The following is a 22,134-nucleotide window of genomic DNA, read 5'->3' on the forward strand; positions in this document are numbered from 1 at the left end:
TATATAGGAACACCCATTTACTATTATATATCTAGTTTATTGTATTTTATTCTTTTAAGTAAATAATATACTACTATTACTTTTTAATATACTTTATAGTCTATTATTATAATAGTATTTTATTTATTCTAGGATTGCTTTACATAACATTCTTATCTTGTCTTCTATTAGCAGAATACCCACCCCGATTCACATCTTGGTGACGAGTTGTTGAACCGATTGACAGATACTTTTCTATATTTTTTTTAATACTTTTAGTATTTGTATTTTTCTAAAGAGTTTATAGTATATTATTTTATTTTTATTATATTTGTTACAGTTTTTAATATAATTCTTAACCCTTTTTTAGATATAAAGAAAGTAAAATATTTAGATAATTATTTTAATTATCTTTTCAACTCCTTGATGTTCTTTTGTTAGAAGATCATAGTAGTACTGAATAACTTCTATAGTTATATTCTACAGTACTCTGTTTATTCTATTCTATATCACTAAGCTCTTCTAGATATCTTTTATAACTTATTTAGCTTATAATTCTTTTTAAATTTTTTAATCTTTATTTATTTCTTAATATAGTTATTTATAAAATAGATTATTATTAATAACTTTTATTATAGTTACAATAATTATATTATAATTATAGTATAGAATTCCTAATTCTTCTTATAGAATATTTATCTTAGAAGATTTTATTTTAATTATATAATCTAGTTGTCTACTTAATACATCTATAGCTATATTTTATTTTCTTAGAATATGTTTAATCCTATAATTAAATTTAGCTAGTTCTTTAGCCTATTATATTTATTTTCTAGATAATTCTTTTATTATCATAAAGTATTTTAAATTATAATAATTATTTTTAATAATTACTTTATATTTTACTTCTTAAAGATAATGTTATTATTATTAGAATACTTAAACTATTATAAGTAATTTTTAATTATAGATATTATAATTAATTTCTACTAATATAAATTTTTTTAAATAGAATACAATAATCTATATTTATTTTTTTTTATTAATTTATTTATAGATTACTCTAAGAGCATATCTAGATATATCTATTTATAGAATATTTTATAATTCTAGATTAAATAATTATAAAATTAGTATAATTTTAATAAGTTCTTTAATATTTTTAAAAGATTATTATCTTCTTATTATTTAATTAAATAATTTATTTTTTTTTAATAATTCTGTTATTAGTGTTATAATATTTAAATATTTCTTAAGATATTATTAAATATATTTACTAGCTCTAAGAAAAGATTATATATTGTAGATATTTATTAGAGTTAATTATTCAAAAATAGTATCTAATTTTTCTTTTAGTATTTCTAGTTTGTTTATTATATATATTATTCCTAGATAATTGACTTATATAGTATTAAATTTATATTTTTTAATTTTAAGAGTTAATCCTGCTTTTATAAATTTTGTTATAACTAGTTATATATAGTTATTATATTCTTTTAGATTTTTTAAATAAATTATAATATTATTAAAGTATACTGTAATAAAGAGGTTAAGATATTCTTATAGAATATAGATTATAAATTTTATAAATTTTACCAATAGCCTTTTAAGTCCTATAGATGCTACTAGCTATTTATATAATTCTAAATCTATAAAGAATACTGTTTTCTAGATATTATTATTTTTTATTTATAGATTATAGTATCCTTATTTAATATTGAATATTATTATAATTTTTGTGCTTTATAATAAATCTTTTTTCTATTCTTAGTATAACGCTTTATTTATATTATTTTTAGTTATATTATTTAATTTTCAGTAGTTAATAACTATTTATGGCGATTTATTATATTTTAATATAAATATTACTTATATAAAAACTTTTACTTTTAATTCTCTAATATAACTAGCTACTAAGAATTTTTTAATAAATTCTTTAATAATTTAGAGTTTATTTTATAAGATTTATTATTATTTTATTTATAGTATCTATATTTTTAGTTTAAAAAATATCTCTACTTTATATTTTTTTTTATATTATAGTAATTGGTATTCTTTTTTTATAAATAATTTAGTAAAGTTTTAATATTTTTTTAGTAGCTTGTTAAATACTTTTTTTAGTTCTTTTTTATAGATTTTTTTTAGTTTTCTTTATATTTTAATCTATTAATTTATTTTATTTATTTCTTTAGTATATTTCATCTTTAACTATTAATTTAGTTTAATCTTTATTTACTCTGTTTATAGTATCTTCAGGTCTATTAATATTATCTTATATTTTTAGTTAATAATAGGATTATATCTTTATAGCTATATTATTCTAAGTATAATATTAAAATCTTTTCACTTAAACAGATTTAAATCTAATTAAATACTTTTTTTATATTTTTCTAATTTAATTATAATATTTTTAGTTTATTATATAAATCCTTTAATTATGATTTATCCTTTAAAATTTTGTATAGTATATTATAGGTTTATTTTATATATTTAGATCCTATTTTTCCTAATATATACCTCACTAATATAATTTGTTAATACTTCTAAGTTAAAGAGTAGTTTAGCTTTATATTTATTAATTATTTCTTTAATATTATTATTATTATTTAATCAAATTTAACGTCTATACCGAGCCCTAGGCTATGACAGACAGCGATTCGTGTGGATTAGGCCTGCTTATAGGGGTTGCCCCCTATAAACCGGTGCCTCTACCCCCATTGGATCCATGCTTTCAAGGTATCTTGCACTTTCCTCGCCCCAAGCCACTTATATGCGCAGGACGATTCGGGGGCTTATAGTGGGTGGCAACCACTACCCCCTCCTTATGGCCACTAACGTTTGGGCGTTGCCTACAATAGCGGGCCGCCCCTGCCCGCTATCCTTCCCCCTCTCGCTCTCCCTCATCCAGGGCCTCAATGCCCCAATTATCAGTCTTATAGGCCTGCTCCCAGGCCTGTTGGTTATCCTCTCGCTCCCTAATGGCCCCTATAAACGCCAGCAGCGCTGTAGTGGCCTTTGGGTCCTGGAATAGGCGTGCTTCGGGGCACTGCTCGCTATCCTGCAGGGCCTTTACCCCCGCTTCGGCCAAGCCGGCATATAGTTTTTCCCGCTGGTGGCACCACTGTCGACAGTTTGTAAGAAGGTGTCTTACCGTCTCAGTCCCTCTAGAGCACCCCAAGCAATTAGGGAAGTCTCGGGCCTTAATTCGGTGCAAATAGGCCCCAATTGGTGCGTGGCCAGTCTTGAACTGGTAATATCGCCGCGCTAGGTGCTTGGGGGTGTTCGCCAACATTGGGTCAAGCTTCCATCCCCGGGGGGGATAGTAGGCCTGGCTTGCCCGCTGGGCACGCTTTGCAAGCTTTGCAGCAAGCCAGTTGGCCCTGGCAGCTCTATAAGCTTCGGTACAGGCCCGTTGAGCATGTGCCAGTGAGATGCCCGAGTATTTGCCTGTTCGGGGCTTCCCCGCAGCTTTCTTGGCGGCTTTATCGGCCTCTTCGTTGCCTGGGACCCCCTTATGGCCTGGCACCCAGCATATAGTAACCCTGCGGCCGGTGGCCTGCAGTTCCTTGGCTAGATCATGTGCCCGCAGCGCCAGGGCTTGGCCAGGGCCTGGCTGGGTATGCTGAAGCCTGCCTATAGCGGCTTGAGCATCGAGAAACACCCTAATTGGCCCTCTAAGATTCTCTGCCAGCGCCCACTCTAGGGCTTCGACTACTCCTATTAGTTCTGCATCAAAGACTTCGAAGCCTGCGCCCAGGGGAGCTAGGCGCGACCTCCAGGGGCCAATAAGTGGCTTATAAGCTACCGCAGCGCCTACGCGCTGATCGTCTAACCTGGAACCGTCTGAGTAAAGGTCAGTGTTCCCTATCCCACTTAGGGGGTCTGAGGCTAATTGCATAGCGGTTTCAGGGGAGTCTATCCTGAAATCTAGTGGTATAGACCTATTACCAGGCTCTATTGTACGCTCAAAGCCCTGGGAGGGGTCGGCGGTCAAGGCCTCTCGTAGCCTGCGGGCCAGGCCCATGCCCAGCTTCCAGGGGCCTCGGCGGGTTGGTGTTGCCCAAGCTCGGTCTTCTAGCGGCTGCTCTCCAGGCTGTGCATGGGCGTCTCCCTCCCTAAGCGTTATGGGGAGTATTTCTGCTGCTGGATGCCCCTGGGGAAGTCCTAGGAGTCTCAGGGCATACCGCCGCTGTTTACTATCTAATAGGGCCTCTGCTGGTTCCAAAGCTGCCTCCCTTATAAGCGGTCCTAATGGGGTGGACTTCAGCATGCCTGTGACTGCCCGGGCCTGGTTATTAATTAGGCCCTGCAGTCCTTCTAGGCAGTTCTTTTGCCCATGCCACCAAAGCTCGGCCCCATAAAGCGCCACTGACTGCGCGGTGGCCTTTTGGATTCGCCATGCCAGGCCTGGGGGGAGCCCCTGGGCCTTGCACAGTGCCCGCACTCGTCTTTCAGTATTTTGACCTTTTTGCAGGCGGTACTTATAGTGGGCTTTGAGGGTAAGCTTTGGATCTAGTAAGACCCCTAACCACCGGATGGCTGTTGGGGAGAATGCCACTAAAGCGTCTCCTACCTGCACCCTAGCTTCCTGGACCTGATTTTTATGTTCCCTGCTGGTGGCCCTAGAGAATAGGATGGCCTCTGTCTTTTTAGGGTCGAATTTGACGCTATTTGCCAGTCCCCACTCAATAGCAGCTTTTGCCGCTGCTTCTAGCTGCCTGCAGATCTCAGAGACCGAGCTTCCCTGGGCTACCAGGCCTATGTCATCGGCATAGGACAGGGCCTTGATCCCTGGCACCTGCTGTTCCATAGCCTGAAACACACCCCGGATATAGATAAGAAAGAGGATTGGGGAGACCGGTGAGCCCTGGGGCAGCCCTGAGTCAATAGGCTGTTCAGGGGCTTTATAACCGTCAATTACGAGGCTGACCCTTCTATTTGTAAGGAAGGATAAGGTCCACCTTATAAGGTCATTATCCAGGCCTGCAGCTTCCATAGCCTCACTAAGCTTATAGGGGTCAACATGGTCGAAGGCCCCCATAACGTCAATAAAGATAGTGCCTGTGAGAAGCTTTTGAGTCCATCCCTCGTGCACTGTTTGCACGAGGCAGGCCACCGCGTCAATAGCCCCACGGCCCCGCCTGCACCCCATTTGTCCAGGGTGTAAAGCCCCCTGGGCCTCACACCAGTCCGCTATAAGGCCTGCAGCCAGCTTCTCAACAACCTTGCCCAGGCAGCTAAGCAAGCTTATCACCCTCCAGGCCTTCACCTGGGTGTAATCAGGCTTCCCTGGCTTCCGAAGTAGGATGCCTTTAGCGGTCTTCCAGGCCCCTGGGTGTACCCCAAGCCGAAAGCACTGCCTAGCCATCCCTATGATTCGGGGTGAGTCTAGTGCCCAGAGTAGCCGGCATGCTTTAAAATTGAGCCTGTCGGCCCCCGGAGCTTTCTTAATGCTCTGGCTGAATAGGGCCTGATGCACCCGCTCTGGCGTTATAAGCATGTGGGCCTGTCCACCTGGCAGCTCCCCAGGAGGGGAGCTACGGGGGGCGTTAGGAAATGCCATTTCCCTGATTAGGGCTTCTTTATCGGCCATGGTAGTGGCAGGGGGAGCCCCTAGATCCGGGCCTTGGAGTGCTGGGGTGGTGGGATTAGTCCGTGGCTTAGTGTACTGTAGGGCTATCCAACACCTATTAGGATCTCCTGGAGAAGGCTTTTCCAGGCCATCCCTAGGGCCTTTGGGAAAAGGGTTCCCAGTGGGGTTAGAACCTTTTTTCCACTCTTCCTTCCCCCCAGGGCCTCCCTCAGCAAGGAAGGCCTCCCAGCAGGTCCTTTTAGCCGCCTTTATTTCATGGTAATAAGCGGTTCTTGCAGCCTTGAATTCGGTGTCGGTACAGGCATGGGCCTGCCACCGCTTGCGGGCTGCAGCCCATAAGCTCCGGGCTTGCCGCAGCTCTGGCTTCCACCACCGCTTAGAGCGTGCACAAAGCCGTACTGCTTTGGCATGCCTATCGAGTACGCTGGTTAGGGTGTCCTGCACCCAATTGGCCTCTCTAGCAAGGTCTTCCTCGGTGCATTGATCACTAAGAGGGGGGTGGCCTACAGCCTCTGAGGCCCAAGCTGCTGTGGCCAGCTTTAGGGCTTCCTCGTTTACCTGCAGAGCTTCTATCTGCCACCCAGTAATCTCCCCGGAGATTCCTCCTGGGGGGGGTTCTAGGGCTTCCCAGGCTAGGACGATAAGCTCATGGTCAGATGTTGTAGGCTTATCCTTATCCACCTCCCAGGCTTGCAGAGGCCCTAGGGTTGGCGAGGATAACGCTAAATCAATAATTGACACCCCCTCGGTCTTCTTATAGCGTGTGGCCTCCCCCAGTGGGTTATTAACATATAGTGAGTGCCGCTCTATAAGCTGTTCCAAGGGCTCAGCGTTAACCCGGCCCTTGGCCAGTGGGTTCCACGAAGGGCTATGGGCGTTGAAATCACCCACTAATAGGCACCTACCCACTATAAGCAGGTCCCAGTCTGCGTCCTCGATGGCCCGGCGTCGTCTAGGGAAGGCCCCTTGCCACCGGTAACTGGCCCCAATCCACACATCATAGCAGTTGACTATTCTAGTGCGTCGGGGGGCATGCCCGCTAATTATTGGTGCTTCCCATATGTCCAGGGCCTGTAAATAGGGGTGGTCTACTAAATCAGTGCGGTTCTCGACCCTAACCGCTCCTATAAGGTCTTTACGGATGGCCATAAGCACCCGTTGATCCCGCTTCTCCCCCCCTGGCCAGTACAGCAGATAGCCTGGGTGGGAGAAGTCATAGGCAATATAAGGCTCTTGCAGGCATATAATGCCTATTTGCCGCTCTATCCCCGCTTCTAGAGTCCCTAAGGTTGCGGGGTAGGTACGGCCGCAATTATGTTGAATAATCAACATTAATAGGGGCTGCAGCTCCAGGCGTTGGTGTTGGACACGGGGATGAGTACGGTAGGGGTGATGTCCCTGGGGCATCTTCCATAGCGTCATCGACCTCCCTAAGCTTTGGGGCTTGGGGGGCGTCCTGGGTAGTGGTTGGGGGAGAAGCCTCCTCAGCAACGCCTTCCCATTCAGTCCATTCAGGGGGGGGAGGGGGCATAACGACCTCTACGCCAGGGAAGCGCTTATGGAGTCGCCGGCGGGCCTCCCGAAGCTTGGGGCACCCCGGGGAATCAGCCTGGTGCTTCCCCCCACAGTTGCCGCATTTAGTGGGTGCATGCAGGCATGGGTGGCCTGTTTGGGCCCTGCAGTCTAGCACGTTGCAGGTGTGCTCTTGGGCTTCATGGGCGCCAGCACACACGGTGCAGAGTGGTGGTCGGGTGCCGCAGCCTCTATAAGTTCGGTGGCCAATGCCGCAGCATCGGGTGCAAACGGTGTCTTTACCCACTTCGTGATAGGGGCTGGTAGGGTGCCTGTTGCCCCCGAAGCGTACGCCCCGGGCGAGTAGCCTGCGGGCGTCATCTAGGCCTCCTACTGTTATAACGATAGTAGAGAAACGCTGCTTATTAGTCTGGATAGCCGCTATCGGCTTGATCCAGGTAGGGTTTCTCATTAGGGTGCATGTGCCCCCTAATTCAATTTCTTCCCTGGCTAGGCCTAGCCCTGAGGCGCTATAGCGGGCTACCGGCACCGCATGCACCTTAATCTTGTGCCACTGTTGGTCTGCTTCCACTGAGATGACTGCGGGGTCGACCCGGTGGCAGGCAGCCACTAATAGGTCCTTATAGGCTGGTAATAGCGAGCCTACGGTGCTTCCTTGGTCCAATAGGGCTGAGATAGCCCCTGATTCGGTGTAATTGGCGTCTATTACCCTGGCGAAGTTCGGGAAGCCTGCCTGGGCTAGGCAGCGGTTAAGCTGCAAGATGACATCGGCTTTAGACTTTCTAGGGGCGGTGCGGCCATTTTCACGCCTAAATATAAGCCTGCGGTCTCCCTTGTTGCTTCCGCGAATAGGCTTCAGGCTCCCTGGGTCCATTTGGACTTTTGGGGGCTGGTTCGGGGAGTAAGCCCGTTTTTTTGTAACGATTTGCCACTCCTGGGCATTGCTGGCCGCTATATCGGCCCACTGGGGGCCTGCTGCGGGCTTCACCCCAGGGGGTGGTTTTGATATCGGGGGTGAGGCTCTGCGTGGCTCTATGGGCTTAGCGGCCCTATTCGGGTTAGCTTGGGGGCCATGGGCGACCTCTGCAAACGTCGTCCCCTGGGATGGCAGAGGCTGTCGTGGGCCCTGGCGGTCGCCCCCTGACGATAGGGGCTTTAGGGGGTGGTTTGGGGCGTTCGGGGAGGCCTGTTGAGCTTCTAGGGTTGAGAAACGGCGCTCCAGAGCGCCCAATTGGCCTGTGAGGCGCTGCTCCATAGCCTCTACCAGAGAGGTCATATAGGCCTTCATAGCGGCCATCTCCGCGTGCAGCGCGCTATTGCTGCTTGCAAAGTGGCCTAATAAGGCCTGTTCCATGTCCTTGTAGGCTGGGCCGATTAGGGCCTTCATGGGGGCTCTTTCTGCCCCGTCAGGGCTGTGTTCCTGTAGTCTCTTCCCTAGAGTTTTAGGTGCTTCCTGGGAGCCTGGCACGCTGCTTAGGGGGGGAAACAACTCCCTAGGGTTGATTTCCAGGCTAGGCAAGAAGCCCTCGCTCTGAGGGACTGTTGCACTTGCCTCGGGGGGCGCTGGTGGTGCTGTCCCCGCTGGGGTGCCTATATAGGCCCCTACGGGGTTCACCAGACCTAGCGCCTGCCCCCCTGGGTCTAGGGGGTGGTTGTCGATATTGGGGAGTCCAGGGGCCATAGCGAAGCCCTGGATGCCTTCCAGTAGCACTGAATTTCAAAAGGTTGATTTTTGATTTTCCCGGCGGGCTATTTCTTTAATAATAATTATAGTTTCTTCTATCTTGATAGTTATAGTAATAAAATAATATCCCTTTTTATATCTTTTAAGGTATTATTTCTATAATAGAATAATTTTAATCTAATTTTTATTGGTATAAATGACTTATTCTTTATAGTATAGATATTTTTTTATATAGTATTAGTCAGTTTCAATACTATTATAGAAAAGATATTAGATTTCTTCTATATAATATTAATATTCGTTCTAATCTTTTAAATAGTCTAGAATAGATTAATAGATAATTATTAGTACTATTAGCTTCTATTTTTTTTTTTTTTTTTCTTTAAAATAAGTCAGATATTTTGACTTATAGTATTGCATCTAGTATATCTTCTTATGATAATATTTTTTATATTATAGATAGTATATATATAAATATCTTTTAATATATCTAAATATTAGATAATATAACTATATTCTTTTAGTAAATAAGATATATTTAAATTTATTTATAAATATAATATTCTTTTTTCTATATATATTATATTTATAAAATATCTACTTATAGTATTTTTTGTATTTAAGAATATATTATTAGTATATTTAAATAAAGTCTTTTTAATATACTAGTTTAAATAGTTTATAACTATATTCTTATTTTAGTTCTTTATAATTAATTTTAAGGAATTCCTCTATTATTTTAAAGTCTTTATTATCTATTTCTAATTCTTCTTTGCTTGTTTCTAGAGTCTTAATTTTTATTCTTAGAACTATTATACTAATTCAACCCGCCGGGAAAATCAAAAATCAACCTTTTGAAATTCAATGCTACTGGAAGGCATCCAGAGCTTCGCTATGGCCCCTGGACTCCCTAATATCGACAACCACCCCCTAGACCCAGGGGGGCAGGCGCTAGGTCTGGTGAACCCCGTAGGGGCCTATATAGACACCCCAGCGGGGACAGCACCACCAGCGTCCCCTAAGGCAAGTGCAACAGTCCCTCAGAGCGAGGGCTTCTTGCCTAGCCTGGAAATCAACTCTAGAGAGTTGTTTTCCCCTCTAAGTAGTGTGCTAGGCTCCCAGGAAGCACCTAAAACTCTAGGGAAGAGACTACAGGAACATAGCCCTAATAAGGCAGAAAGAGCTCCTATGAAGGCCTTAATTGGCCTAGTCTACAAAGACATAAAACAGGCCTTATTAGACCACTTTGTAAGCAGTAATAGTACACTATATATAGAGATAGCCGCTATAAAGGCCTATATAACCTCTTTGATAGAGGCTATAAAGCAGCGTCTTATAGGCTAATTAGGCGCTCTAGAGCGTTGTTTCTTAATCTTAAAAGCTCAATAAGCCTCCTTGAACGCCCCAAACCACCCCCTAAAGTTTTTATCGTCAAAGGGCGACCACTAGGGCCCATGACAGTCTCTACCATCCTAGAAGATGATATTTATAGAGATCACCTATGGCCTCTAAGCTAATCTGAATAGAGCTACTAAGCCTATAGAGCCACGCAGAGCCTTACCTCTGATATTAAAACCACTCTCTAAGATAAAGCCTGCAGCAGGCCCCTAGTGGGCCAATATAGTGGCTAGCAATGTCTAGGAGTGGCAAATTATTACAAAAAAATAGGCTTACTCCCTGAACCAGCCTTTAAAAGTCTAAATGGATCTAAGAAGCCTGAAGCCTATTTGTAGAAGCAATAAAAAAGACTACAGGCTTATATTTAGACGTGAAAATGGCCACACTGCCTTTAGAAAGTCTAAAGCTAATGTTATCTTGCAGCTTAACCGCTGCCTAGCCCAGATAGGCTTCCTGAACTTTACCAGGATAATAGACGCTAATTACACTGAATTAGGGGCTATCTCAGCCCTATTAAACTAAGGAAGCACTGTAGGCTCATTATTACTAGCTTATAAGGACCTATTAGTGGCTGTCTGCTATTGGATTGACCCTATAGTCATCTTAGTGGAAGTAGACCAATAATGGCACAAGATTAAAGTGCATGCAGTGCTAGTAGCCTGCTATAGCGTCTTAGGGCTAGATCTAGCTAGAGAAGAAATTAAATTAGAGGGTATATGCACTCTAATAAAAAACCTTATCTAGATTAAGCTAATAGTAGCTATCTAGACTAATAAACAGCGTTTCTTTACTATTGTTATAACAGTAGGAGGCCTAAATGACGCCTGTAGGCTACTCACCCAGGGTGTATGCTTTGGAGACAACAGGCACCCTACCAGTCTCTATCATGAAGTAGGTAAAGATACTGTTTGCATCTGATGCTACAGCATTAGTTACTGAACTTATAGAGGCTATAGCACCTGATTACCACTCTGTACTGTGTGTACTGGTGTCTATGAAGCCTAAGAGTATATCTGCAACATACTAGACTATAGGGCCTAAACAGGCCATCTATGTCTGTATGCACCCATTAAATGCAGTAACTATAGAGGGAAGCACTAGGCTGATTCCCTGGGGTGCTCTAAGCTTTGGAAGGTCTGCCGGCGACTCTATAAGTGTTTTCCTGGTATAGAGGTTGTTATGCCTCCTTCCTCTCCTGAATAGACTGAATAGAAAGATGTTGTTGAGGAGGCTTCTTCTTTAACCACTATTTAGGATGTTCTCTAAGCCCTAAAGCTTAGGGAGGTTGATGATGCTATAGAAGATGCCCTAGGGATATTATCTCTACCGTATTCATCCCCGTGTCTAATATTAATGCCTGGAGCTGCAGCCTCTATTAATGTTGATTATTTAATATAATTGCGGCTGTACTTATCCTATAATCTTAGGGGCTCTAGAAGTGGGGATAAAGTGGTAAATAGGTATTATATGCTTGCAAGAGCTTTATATTACTTATAACTTTTTCTACCTAGGCTATCTACTGTACTGGCCAGGGGAGGAGAAGTGGGATTAATAGGTGCTTATGGCTATCCATAAAGACCTTATAGGGGCAGTTAGGGTCGAGAACTGTACTGATTTAGTAGACTACCCCTATTTACAGGCTCTGGACATATGGGAAGTATTAATAATTAGCGGGCATGCCTCCTAATGCACTAGAATAGTCAACTGCTATGATGTGTGGATTGGGGCTAGTTACTGATGGTAAGGGGCCTTTCCTAGACAACGCCAGGCTATTGAGGACGCAGACTAGGACCTATTTATAGTGAATAGATGCCTATTAGTGGGTGATTTTAATATTTATAGCTCTTTGTGGAACCTACTGGCCAAGGGCTGGGTTAACGCTGAGCCCTTGGAATAGCTTATAGAGCGGCACTCACTATATGTTAATAACCCACTAGGGGAGGCCATATGCTATAAGAAGACTGAGGGGGTGTTAATTATTGATTTAGCGTTATCTTTGCTAACCCTAGGGCCTCTGTAAGCCTGGGAGATGGATAAGGATAAGCCTACAACATCTGACTATGAGCTTATTGTTCTAGCCTGGAAAGCCTTAGAACCCCCTCTAGGAGGAATCTCTAGGGAGATTACTAGGTAGCAGATAGAAGCTTTATAGATAAATAAAGAAGCCTTAAAGCTGACTACAGTAGCTTAGGCCTTATGTCAATCGTTTCAACAACTCGTCACCAAGATGTGAATCGGGGTGGGTATTCTGCTAACAGAAGGCAAGATGAGAAGTTTGTGTAAGGCAATCCTAGAATAAGTAGAGTACTATCGCAATGATAGGCTGCAAAGTATGTTGAAGAGTAATAGTAGTATGCTATTTGCTTGAGAGAATAAAACACAATAAGCTAGATACATGATGGTAAATGAGTGTCCTTATATAGCTGATCCTAAACATAGCGAGCATAGTCAAGCTCTGCTTGACTATGTCAGTACATAGTTCCTTAGCATAGTCTCACTATGTTGACTATGCAGTCACGTGCCTAAGTCCGTAAGGTGGGTCTTTTCGTATGGAGACTCTTTTCGCGTGGAGATCCTTTCCGTACGGGATCTCTTTTCGTACGGAGTCTGTTTTCGTATGGAAACCATTTCCATACGACACAGGCTTCCGTTCGATGAGTCATTCCATGCGGGAGTATAAGTGTAGGCGTTTCTTCCTTCTCGGGTACAATCAGAGATTCTACCCCACGAGAATATCCAATAACCTTTGCTTATGTAACTAGCGTCCGCTGTCACATCTATTGGCTGAGCGTTATCGATTCTTATGACACCTTAGAGGCTGTAGGCTATTCTTCTTTTAGTGATCAATGTACTAAGGAAGACCTTATTAAAAAGACTAATTGGGTGTAGGACATCTTAACCAGTATACTTAATAAGCATACTAAAACAATATGGCTTTATACATGCTTTAAGTAGTAATAAAAGCTAGAGCTATGGCAAGCCTGGAGTTTATAGGCTATAGCCCACAAGTAGTAGCAGGCCTATGCCTGTATTGACATTGAATTTAAAACTATAAGAACCGCTTATTACTATAAAATAAAGGTGGCTAAAAGGACCTGCTGGGAGGTCTTCCTTATTGAGGAAGGCCTTGGGGGGAAAGAAAAGTAGAAAAAAGGTTTGAATCCCACTGGGAACCCTTTTCCTAAAGGCTCTAGGGATGGCCTAGAAAAGTCTTCTCTAGAAGATTTTAATAGATGTTAGATAGCCCTACAGTATACTAAGCCACGGACTAATTCCACTACTTCAGTATTTTAAGGCCTGGATCTAGAGGCTTTTCCTGCCATTATTATAGCCGATAAAGAAGCTTTAATTAGGGAAACAGTATTTTCTAATACCCCCTATAGCTCTTTTCCTAGGGAGCTGCTAGGTGGATAGGCCCATATATTTATAACACTAAAGCGGGTGTATTAGGCCTTATTCAGCCAGAACATCAAGAAAGCTCCGGGGGCCAATAGGCTTAATTTTAAAGTATACTAGCTACTCTGGGCACTAGACTCATCCCAAATTATAGGGATAGCTAGGCAGTACTTTCAGCTTAGGGTGCACCTAGGGGCCTAGAAAACCACTAAAGGCATCTTATTTCAGAAGCTAGAGAAGCCTAATTACACCCAGATAAAGACCTAGAGGATAATAAGTTTGCTTAGCTGCCTGGACAAGATTGTTGAGAAGCTAGCTGCAGGCTTTATAACAGATTGGTGTAAAGTCTAAAAAGCTTTACACCCTAGATAAATAGAGTGCAGGTAGGGCCATAGGGCTATTAATATAGTAGCCTGCCTCGTGTAAATAGTACATAAGAGATAGACTTAAAAGCTTTTTATAGGCACTATCTTTATTGATATTATAGGAGCCTTCGACTATGTTAACTTCTATAAGCTTAGTAAGGCTATAGAAGCTGTAGGCCTAGATAATAATTTTATAAAGTGGACTTTATCTTTTCTTATAAATAGAAGGGTTAGTCTTGTAATTAATAGTTATAAAGTCTTTAAATAGCTTATTGACTTAGGGCTGCTCTAAGATTTACTGGTCTCTCTAATCCTTTTTCTTATCTATATCTGGGGTGTGTTTTAGGCTATAGAATAGTAGATACTAGGAATCAAGGCTCTGTCCTATACTGATGACATAGGTCTGGTAGTCTAGGGAAGCTTGGTTTCTGAGATCTGTAGGCAGCTAGAAGTAGTGGTAAAAGCTGCTATTGAGTAGGGATTGGTAGATAGTGTTAAATTCGACCTTAAAAAGATAGAGGCTATCCTATTCTCTAGGGCTACTAGCAGGGAACATAAAAATCAGGTTTAGGAAGCTAGGGTGCAGGTAGGAGACACTTTAGTGGTATTCTCTCTAACAGCTATTTGGTGGTTAGGGGTTTTACTAGATCCAAAGCTTATCCTTAAAGCCTACTATAAGTACTGCCTGTAAAAAGGTTAAAATACTGAAAGATGAGTATAGGCACTGTGTAAGACTCAGGAGCTCTTCCCAGGCCTGGTATAGTGAATCTAAAAGGCTATTATGCAGTTAGTGGTGCTTTATAGGGCCGAGCTTTAGTGGTATAGATAAAAAAACTGCTTAGAAGGACTGCAGGGTCTAATTAATAACTAGGCCTGAGCAGTCATAGATATACTGAAGTCCACCTTATTAAGACCACTTATAAAGGAGACAGCTTTAGAACCAACAGAGGCCTTATTAGATAGTAAATAGCAGCAGTATACCCTGAGACTTCTAGGACTTCTCTAGGGGTATCTAGCAGTAGAAATACTCTTTATAATATTTAGAAAGGGAGATGTCTATGCACAGCCTGGAGAGCAGCCGCTAGAAGACTGAGCTTAGGTAATATCAACCTACTAAGGCCCTTAGAAGCTGGGCATAGGCCTGGTCTGTAGGCTATGAGAGGCCTTGACCACCAACTCCTTCTAGGACTTTAAGTGTATAATAGAGCCTAGTAATAAGTCTATATCATTAGATTTTAGGATAGACTCCTCTAAAATTGTTATATAATTAGTCTTAGATTCTTTAAATGGGATAGAAAATATTGATCTTTATTTAAACAGTTCTAGATTAGATGATTAGTGTATAGACGCTACAATAGTTTATAAGCTACTTATTAGCTCCTAAAGGTTGCGCCTAGCTTCTTTAGGCGTAGGCTTCAAAGTCTTTGATACAGAACTAATAGGAGTAGTCAAAGCCTTAGAATAGGTATTAGTAGAGAATTTTATAGAGCTAATTAGGATGTTTTTAGATGCTTAGGCCGCTATAAGCAGGCTCCAGTATATCTGGCCTGGCCCAAGGCAAGCCCTAGCGCTGCAGGCACACGATCTAGCTGGGGAACTACAGGCCACCGGCTGTAGGGTTATCATATGCTGGGTATCAGGCTATAAAGGGGTCCTAGGCAATAAGGAGGCCGATAAGGCCGCTAAGAAAGTTGTAGGGAGGCCTTGTACAGGTAAGTACTTAGGCATCTCACTGGCCTATGCCTGGTGGGTATGCACTGAGACTTATAGCGTTATTAAGGCCAACTGGCTCACTGCAAAGCTTGTAAGATGTATTTAACAGGTAGGCCAGGCCTATCAACCCCCTTGGGGATGGAAGCTTGATCTAATAGTGGCAAGCATTCCTAAGTACCTGGCGCGGCGGTATTACCAATTCAAGACCGGCCACACCCTAATTGGGGCCTATCTGCACTGAATCAAGGCCCGAGACTCCTTTAATTGCTTGGGGTGCTCTAGGGGGATTGAGATGGTAAGACATCTTCTTATAAACTGTCGACAGTGGTGCCATTAGTGGGAAAAACTATATGCCGGCTTGGCCGAAGCGGGGGTAAAGGCCCCATAGGATAGCGAGCAGTGCCCCGAAGCATGTCTATTCTAGGACCCAAAGGCCATTACAGCGCTGCTGGCGTTTATAGGGGCCATTAGAGAGCGAGAGGATAACTAATAGGCCTGGGAGTAGGCCTATAAGACTGATAATTGGGGCATTGAGGTCCTGGATGAGGGAGAGCGAGAGGGGGAAGGATAGCGGGCAGGGGCGGCCCGCTATTGTAGGCAACGCCCAAACGTTAGTGGCTATAAGGAGGGGGTAGTGGTTGCCACCCACTATAAGCCCCCGAATCGTCCTGCGCATATAAGCGGCATGGGGTGAGGAAAGTGCAAGATACCTTGAAAGCCTGGATCCAATGGGGGTAGAGGCACCGGCTTATGGGGGGCAACCCCTATAAGTAGGCCTAATCCACACGAATCGCTGTCTGTCATAGCCTAGGGCTCGGTATAGACGTTAAATTTGATTAAATAATAATAATAATAATTATACTAATTCCTAGGACTGAATCCTATTCTTTTTTTATAATTAATAGTCATTTCTAGAATAATCTAATTATTTTATTTATTTAGTTAATTACTCTTACAATGTTTTTTCTAAAATTAGTTATTCTTACTAACTATGATTGTTGCAGGATATCTGATTCTTAATCTAAATCTTTATAGTCAACTTCGTTATCTTTTTCATTATCTTAAAATATTAGGGAATGTTGGCTTTTACTTTCTAATAAAAAGTCATCAATATATTATCTAGTAATTTTACTATATTGATCTTCTTTATAAGATTGTCACAAGAATCGATAACGCTCAGCCAATCAATGGAAGTAGCGGACGCTACTTACATAAGCAACCAGGCTATCTGTTTAGGATATCCTCGAGACAAGTTATGCCTGCAAGTAATAATCTTATTATAGATAAGAAAGTGTTACTACTACAGGAATAGTAGATAATAGAAGCAATAGATATTACTTTATAGCAAAGTCTATTATTAGATGATGCTTTAAAGTAATAGGAAAAGATTATAGTATCTTAGAACTTATACAGGTAGTTATAGAAAGATTAGACTATAGAGTTACATAACTATTAGAGTGATTAGAGTGATTAATATAATAGACATGATAAAGATATTATAGCTATCTAAACAAAGGCTCTGATGGTTATAATAAGGATTTATTATATAAAGACATTTATTTACTAATATGTATTTAGTTTGATTGTATTTTATTCTTATACTAAATTAGATCTATATTTTATCTAGCTTATTAATAAGTTACTCTTAAATATCCTTTTGTTTACAAGAGATATTTTTCTTTTAATTTTAGTTACCTATGTCTTTATCTTATTTAATAGAATACTATCAATGAACACTTATTCTGGTAAAAAATGGTTAATATATTTTGATAATAAAACACCTTAATGATTAAGATATTAAAGAAGGTATAGTTATTCTTTAGAAATATATTAATAATGGCAGGAAATATTACTACTTTAAATAGAAGTACTGAAATAGATTCTATTAGAATATCTCAGCAGCAGTTACAGAAAAGAATTAAGCAGCTTAAATGGCTAGTTATCTAATAAGTTGCTATAAATAGTGGAACTCTATGAATTAGAAAAGTCGAACCTTTTTTAAAAGAATCTAGAATCTTTAATTAATTCTTTACTTAGATAAGAATCTATTTTATGAACAATCTTATATGTATTAGAGAAGAATCTGATAAAGTCTTAATAGTTTCTAGTTTCTTAATTAGAGATGTTATGAAGTGATTTATTCTGTATATAGAGAGCTAGCTGAATAATAATACTGAATAAGCTTTATTAAAAATAATTTAGCTATTTATAAATTTTAAATATTTTAAAGATAAGCTTAAGCAACTATATAGAATTATTAATAAAGAACTAGTTATTATCTATAAAATATAAAATATCTGATAAGTTAGGTCTGTTAGAGAATATATATTAAAATATCTTTAGATATTTAATAATCTGAAGTACAGCAACTAAAGATATTAAAACTAGTTCTATAAAGACTTTAAAAAAAGCGTTAAGGATATAATTATAATGATATAGCTTTAACTAGAAATATTCTATAATATGATGGAAGTAGTATTTTATATTAACTTATAATAATATAATAGATAACTTAAGAAGAAGAGTAGCTATTAAAAAAGATATTAATTAAATACTTCTTAACCTAAATACTTTTAGTATAATAAAAATAAAGATATTAAAATATAACTTAATACTATTATTACTAAAAAAAAAAAAAAAAAAAAAAAAAAAAAAGAAAAAGTATACTATAAGTATAGAAAAAAAAACTATTTTATAAAATAATATAGATAAAGCTTAAGTGATAAAAAAGCTAACTAGAATTTAATAGAAAAAATTATAATAATTATAGAAAATCTATAAATATCTAAGGATAGTATTACTAAAGACAATAATAGTTAAAAAGAACTATTAGATAAAAAATAATACTAAAGAATTATTAAAAAAGAATTTATAAGAATCTTTATAGAAGAAGAATCTTATTCTAAGTTATTAGAAGAACACTTATAACAGAGTTTTAAAGAAAAATTAGCTTAGGAAAAATATTCTAGATAAGGTATTAATACTAAAATAGAAAAACTTTATAAAAAAGACTAGTATTCACAGAATATTAATAATTCTTTATTATACTAAAGTATCCTAGAAGGTATGACAGTATAGGACAATAAAGATTAAATAAATTATAAAAATCTGAATTAAGAAAGCAATATAGTTAATAGACTTAATAAAATAAGAAAAGAAATCTATAAAATATTAGAATATAATGATAAAAAAGAATAAGAAGAAGTTAATAAATATAACTATTAGTTATTAAAAGTAATATATTGAGAAGAATCTATATAAATATAGTAATAATATATTTAAAGCTGTTTAAAATATTATAAATAGATATATAATAAATATTTAATATATAGAAAAAGTAATATAGAAATAGTAAAAGAATATAAAAAATTATTATAGTTAAAAAAAATAAGTCTATATAATAAAGCTTAAAGATATATTCAGAACTGTATATATAAATATTACTTAAGCTGTAGAGAAAATATCTATACTAAAATAAACTAAACATTATATTTTAACCTAAACTGTTAAAGATATTAGAAGATTAAAAATTAATAAAAATAGATTTTAATAATACTAAATATTTTATATATACTTGTCATAAGAATCGATAACACTCAGCCAATAGATGTGACAGCGGACGCTAGTTACATAAGCAAAGGTTATTAGATATTCTCGTGGGATAGAATCTCTGATTGTACCTGAGAAAGAAGAAACACCTACACTTATACTCCTGCATAGAATAACTCATCGAATAGAAGCCTGTATCATATAGAAATAGTTTCTATACAAAAATAGACTCTATACAAAAAGAGATCCTATATAGAAAAGATCTCTATATAAAAAAAGTCTCTATATAAAAAGATCTACTTTATAGACTTAGGTATATAACTGTATAGTCAACATAGTAAAACTATACTAAGGAACTATATACTAATATAGTCAAGTAAAGCTTGACTATACTTACTATATTTAGGATCAGCTATATAAAGACACTCATTTACTATTATATATCTAGCTTATTATATTTTATTCTCTTAAGTAAATAGCATACTACTATTACTCTTCAACATACTTTGCAGCCTATCATTGTGATAGTATTCTACTTATCCTAGGATTGCTTTATACAAACTTCTCATCTTGCCTTCTGTTAGCAGAATACCTACCCCGATTCACATCTTGGTGACGAGTTGTTGAACCGATTGACACTACTATAATATATAGATTAAAGCCAGTTACTGATGGCAAGAGGCCTTCCCTAGACAACACCAAACCATCAAGGACACAGACTGGGACCTATTTATAGTAGATAAATACCTATTAGTAGATAATTTCAACGCCTATAGCCCTTCATGGAACCCACTGGCCAAGGGCCAGATTAACACTAAGCCCTTAGAACAGCTTATAAAGCGGCACTCACTATATATTAATAACCCACTGAGAGAGGCCACACGCTATAAGAAGACCGAGGGGATATTAATTATTAATTTAGCGTTATCCTTGCCAACCCTAGGGCCTCTGCAAGCCTGGGAGATGGATAAAGATAAGCCTATAACATCTAACCATAAGCTTATCGTCCTAGCCTAGAAAGCCCTAGAACCCTCCCCAAGAAGAATCTCTAGGGAGATTACTAGATGGCAGATAGAAGCTCTACAGGTAAACAAAGAAGCCCTAAAACTGGCTATAGCAGCTTAAACTTCAAAGACTGTAGACCACCCTCCTCTTAGTAATCAATACACCGAGAAAGACCTTGTTAGAAAAGCCAATTAGGTATAGAACACTCTAACTAGCATACTCAATAGGCATGCTAAAGCAGTACAGCTTTATACACGCTCTAAGTAGTAATAGAAGCCAGAGCTACGGCAAGCCCAAAGTTTATAAGCTACAGCCCATAAGCAGTGACAGGCCTATGCCTATACTAACACCGAATTCAAAACTACAAGAACCGCTTATTACTATAAAATAAAGGCGGCTAAAAAGACCTGCTGGAAGGTCTTCCTTACTAAGAAAGGCCCTAGAGGGAAGGAAGAGTAGAAAAAAGATTTAAACCCTATTAGGAACCCTTTTCCTAAAGGCCCTAGGAATAGCCTAGAAAAGCCTTCTCCAGGAGATCTTAATAGATATTGAATAGCTTTACAGTACACTAAGCCATGGATTAATCCTACCACTTTAGCACTCTAAAGCCCAGATCTAAAGGCTCTCCCTACCATTACCATAGCCAATAAAGAAGCCCTAATCAGGGAAATAGCATTTCTTAACACCTCCTATAGCTCCCCTCCTAAAAAGCTGCTAGATGGACAGGCCTATATACTTATAACACCAAAGCGGGTGCATCAGGCCCTATTCAGCCAGAGTATTAAAAAAGCTCTAGGGGCCAACAGACTCAATTTTAAAGCATGCCGGCTACTCTAGACACTAGACTCACCCCAAATCATAAGGATGGCTAAGCAGTACTTTCAGCTTAAAATGCTGTGAGGCCGTGAGACCTTCGGGACGCACCAGATGCCGCACCTCGCTACACTAGCCTCACAGAGGGTTGCCAAGCCACTAATGAAGTGGTATATATATACTGACCTTCACACAGAGATTACTGAAGGTCAGTAATTAGTTTAACTACCTAGCGAACCATAGCTTTACTATTAAATCTAACTCTTATCTACTCTTTATATAATATCCTTACATTCTGATTGTTTTTTACCTTTGGGAAGAGAGCTAGCAAGTTTTGGAATTATAGTTATTACTAGGAGCATCCTTATTCCTACTAATACTACTGAATATTCCGTACTGGTAGTAGAAATCTAATCTAGCATGTTGGAAACACTGGATAGATATAGTAATAAGGAAGAACCAGCGATAGAACTGGAAGGAAATTATTCCACCAGTGAAGACCTGGACCTAGGGATGATGTAGCTATTCTTAGAATAGGAACTAGAGGATATATCAATAAAAGAACTCGAAACCATAAAAACCTAGCTAGACCAAGAGCTCTATATCACAAATCTAAAATAGTAGATTCTATAAATCTAAGTATAGCTATATAGTGCACTGGCGCATAAGAACTAAGATACCAGAATCCTTAATAGCAATGCTTATAGGGAAAAAAGACCCTAAACCAATATGATTCCTGTGGAGAAGCGCCCTTTAAGATTCAAAATGAAGGATTTTTATAGTAAGAAATCTCTGACCGAACTTGAGACATTTATAGAATATATGGAATCATGGTTCAGTAGATATCTAGAGTGGTATAGTCAATATCTATATTATAAAGTTAGTAAAGCTTTAAACAACCTAAGCTCTAAGTAATTTCTTAACTTCAATATGTACCAGAAGGAGAAGGAACCAGAATCTATTACTTAGAAAGACTTCAAAGCATATCTGTAATGACTGTTTTATAATCCTAAGCTCTTTTGTATTGCTGCTATATAAGATTATAATGATGCCAGGTAGTTAGAGAGTTAATTGGTATAGGAATTTGTCTGCTACCTGTGAATCTT

At 39.1% G+C, this 22,134-nt stretch overlaps 3 protein-coding genes across 3 annotated transcripts; 1 reads left to right on the forward strand and 2 right to left on the reverse strand.

Moving 5' to 3' along the window:
• Positions 1-2,854: 2,854 nt before the first annotated feature.
• TRUGW13939_11562 (uncharacterized protein) lies at positions 2,855-6,721 on the reverse strand (the record flags this gene model as incomplete). The annotated part of the gene is made up of 1 exon (XM_035494668.1): positions 2,855-6,721. The coding sequence occupies one exon, from the start codon at positions 6,719-6,721 to the stop codon at positions 2,855-2,857; it is 3,867 nt and encodes a 1,288-aa protein (XP_035350561.1).
• A 163-nt stretch (positions 6,722-6,884) lies between these two features.
• TRUGW13939_11563 (uncharacterized protein) lies at positions 6,885-8,786 on the reverse strand (the record flags this gene model as incomplete). Its single annotated transcript, XM_035494669.1, has 1 exon — positions 6,885-8,786. One exon carries the CDS (start codon positions 8,784-8,786, stop codon positions 6,885-6,887), a length of 1,902 nt encoding a protein of 633 aa, XP_035350562.1.
• Positions 8,787-16,072: 7,286 nt separating this feature from the next.
• TRUGW13939_11564 (uncharacterized protein) lies at positions 16,073-16,232 on the forward strand (the record flags this gene model as incomplete). Its single annotated transcript, XM_035494670.1, has 2 exons — positions 16,073-16,114; positions 16,167-16,232. 2 exons carry the CDS (start codon positions 16,073-16,075, stop codon positions 16,230-16,232), a joined length of 108 nt encoding a protein of 35 aa, XP_035350563.1.
• Positions 16,233-22,134: the final 5,902 nt, after the last annotated feature.

This window comes from Talaromyces rugulosus, chromosome VI (genome assembly GCF_013368755.1).
Source record: "Talaromyces rugulosus chromosome VI, complete sequence".
Taxonomy (NCBI): Eukaryota; Fungi; Ascomycota; class Eurotiomycetes; order Eurotiales; family Trichocomaceae; genus Talaromyces; species Talaromyces rugulosus.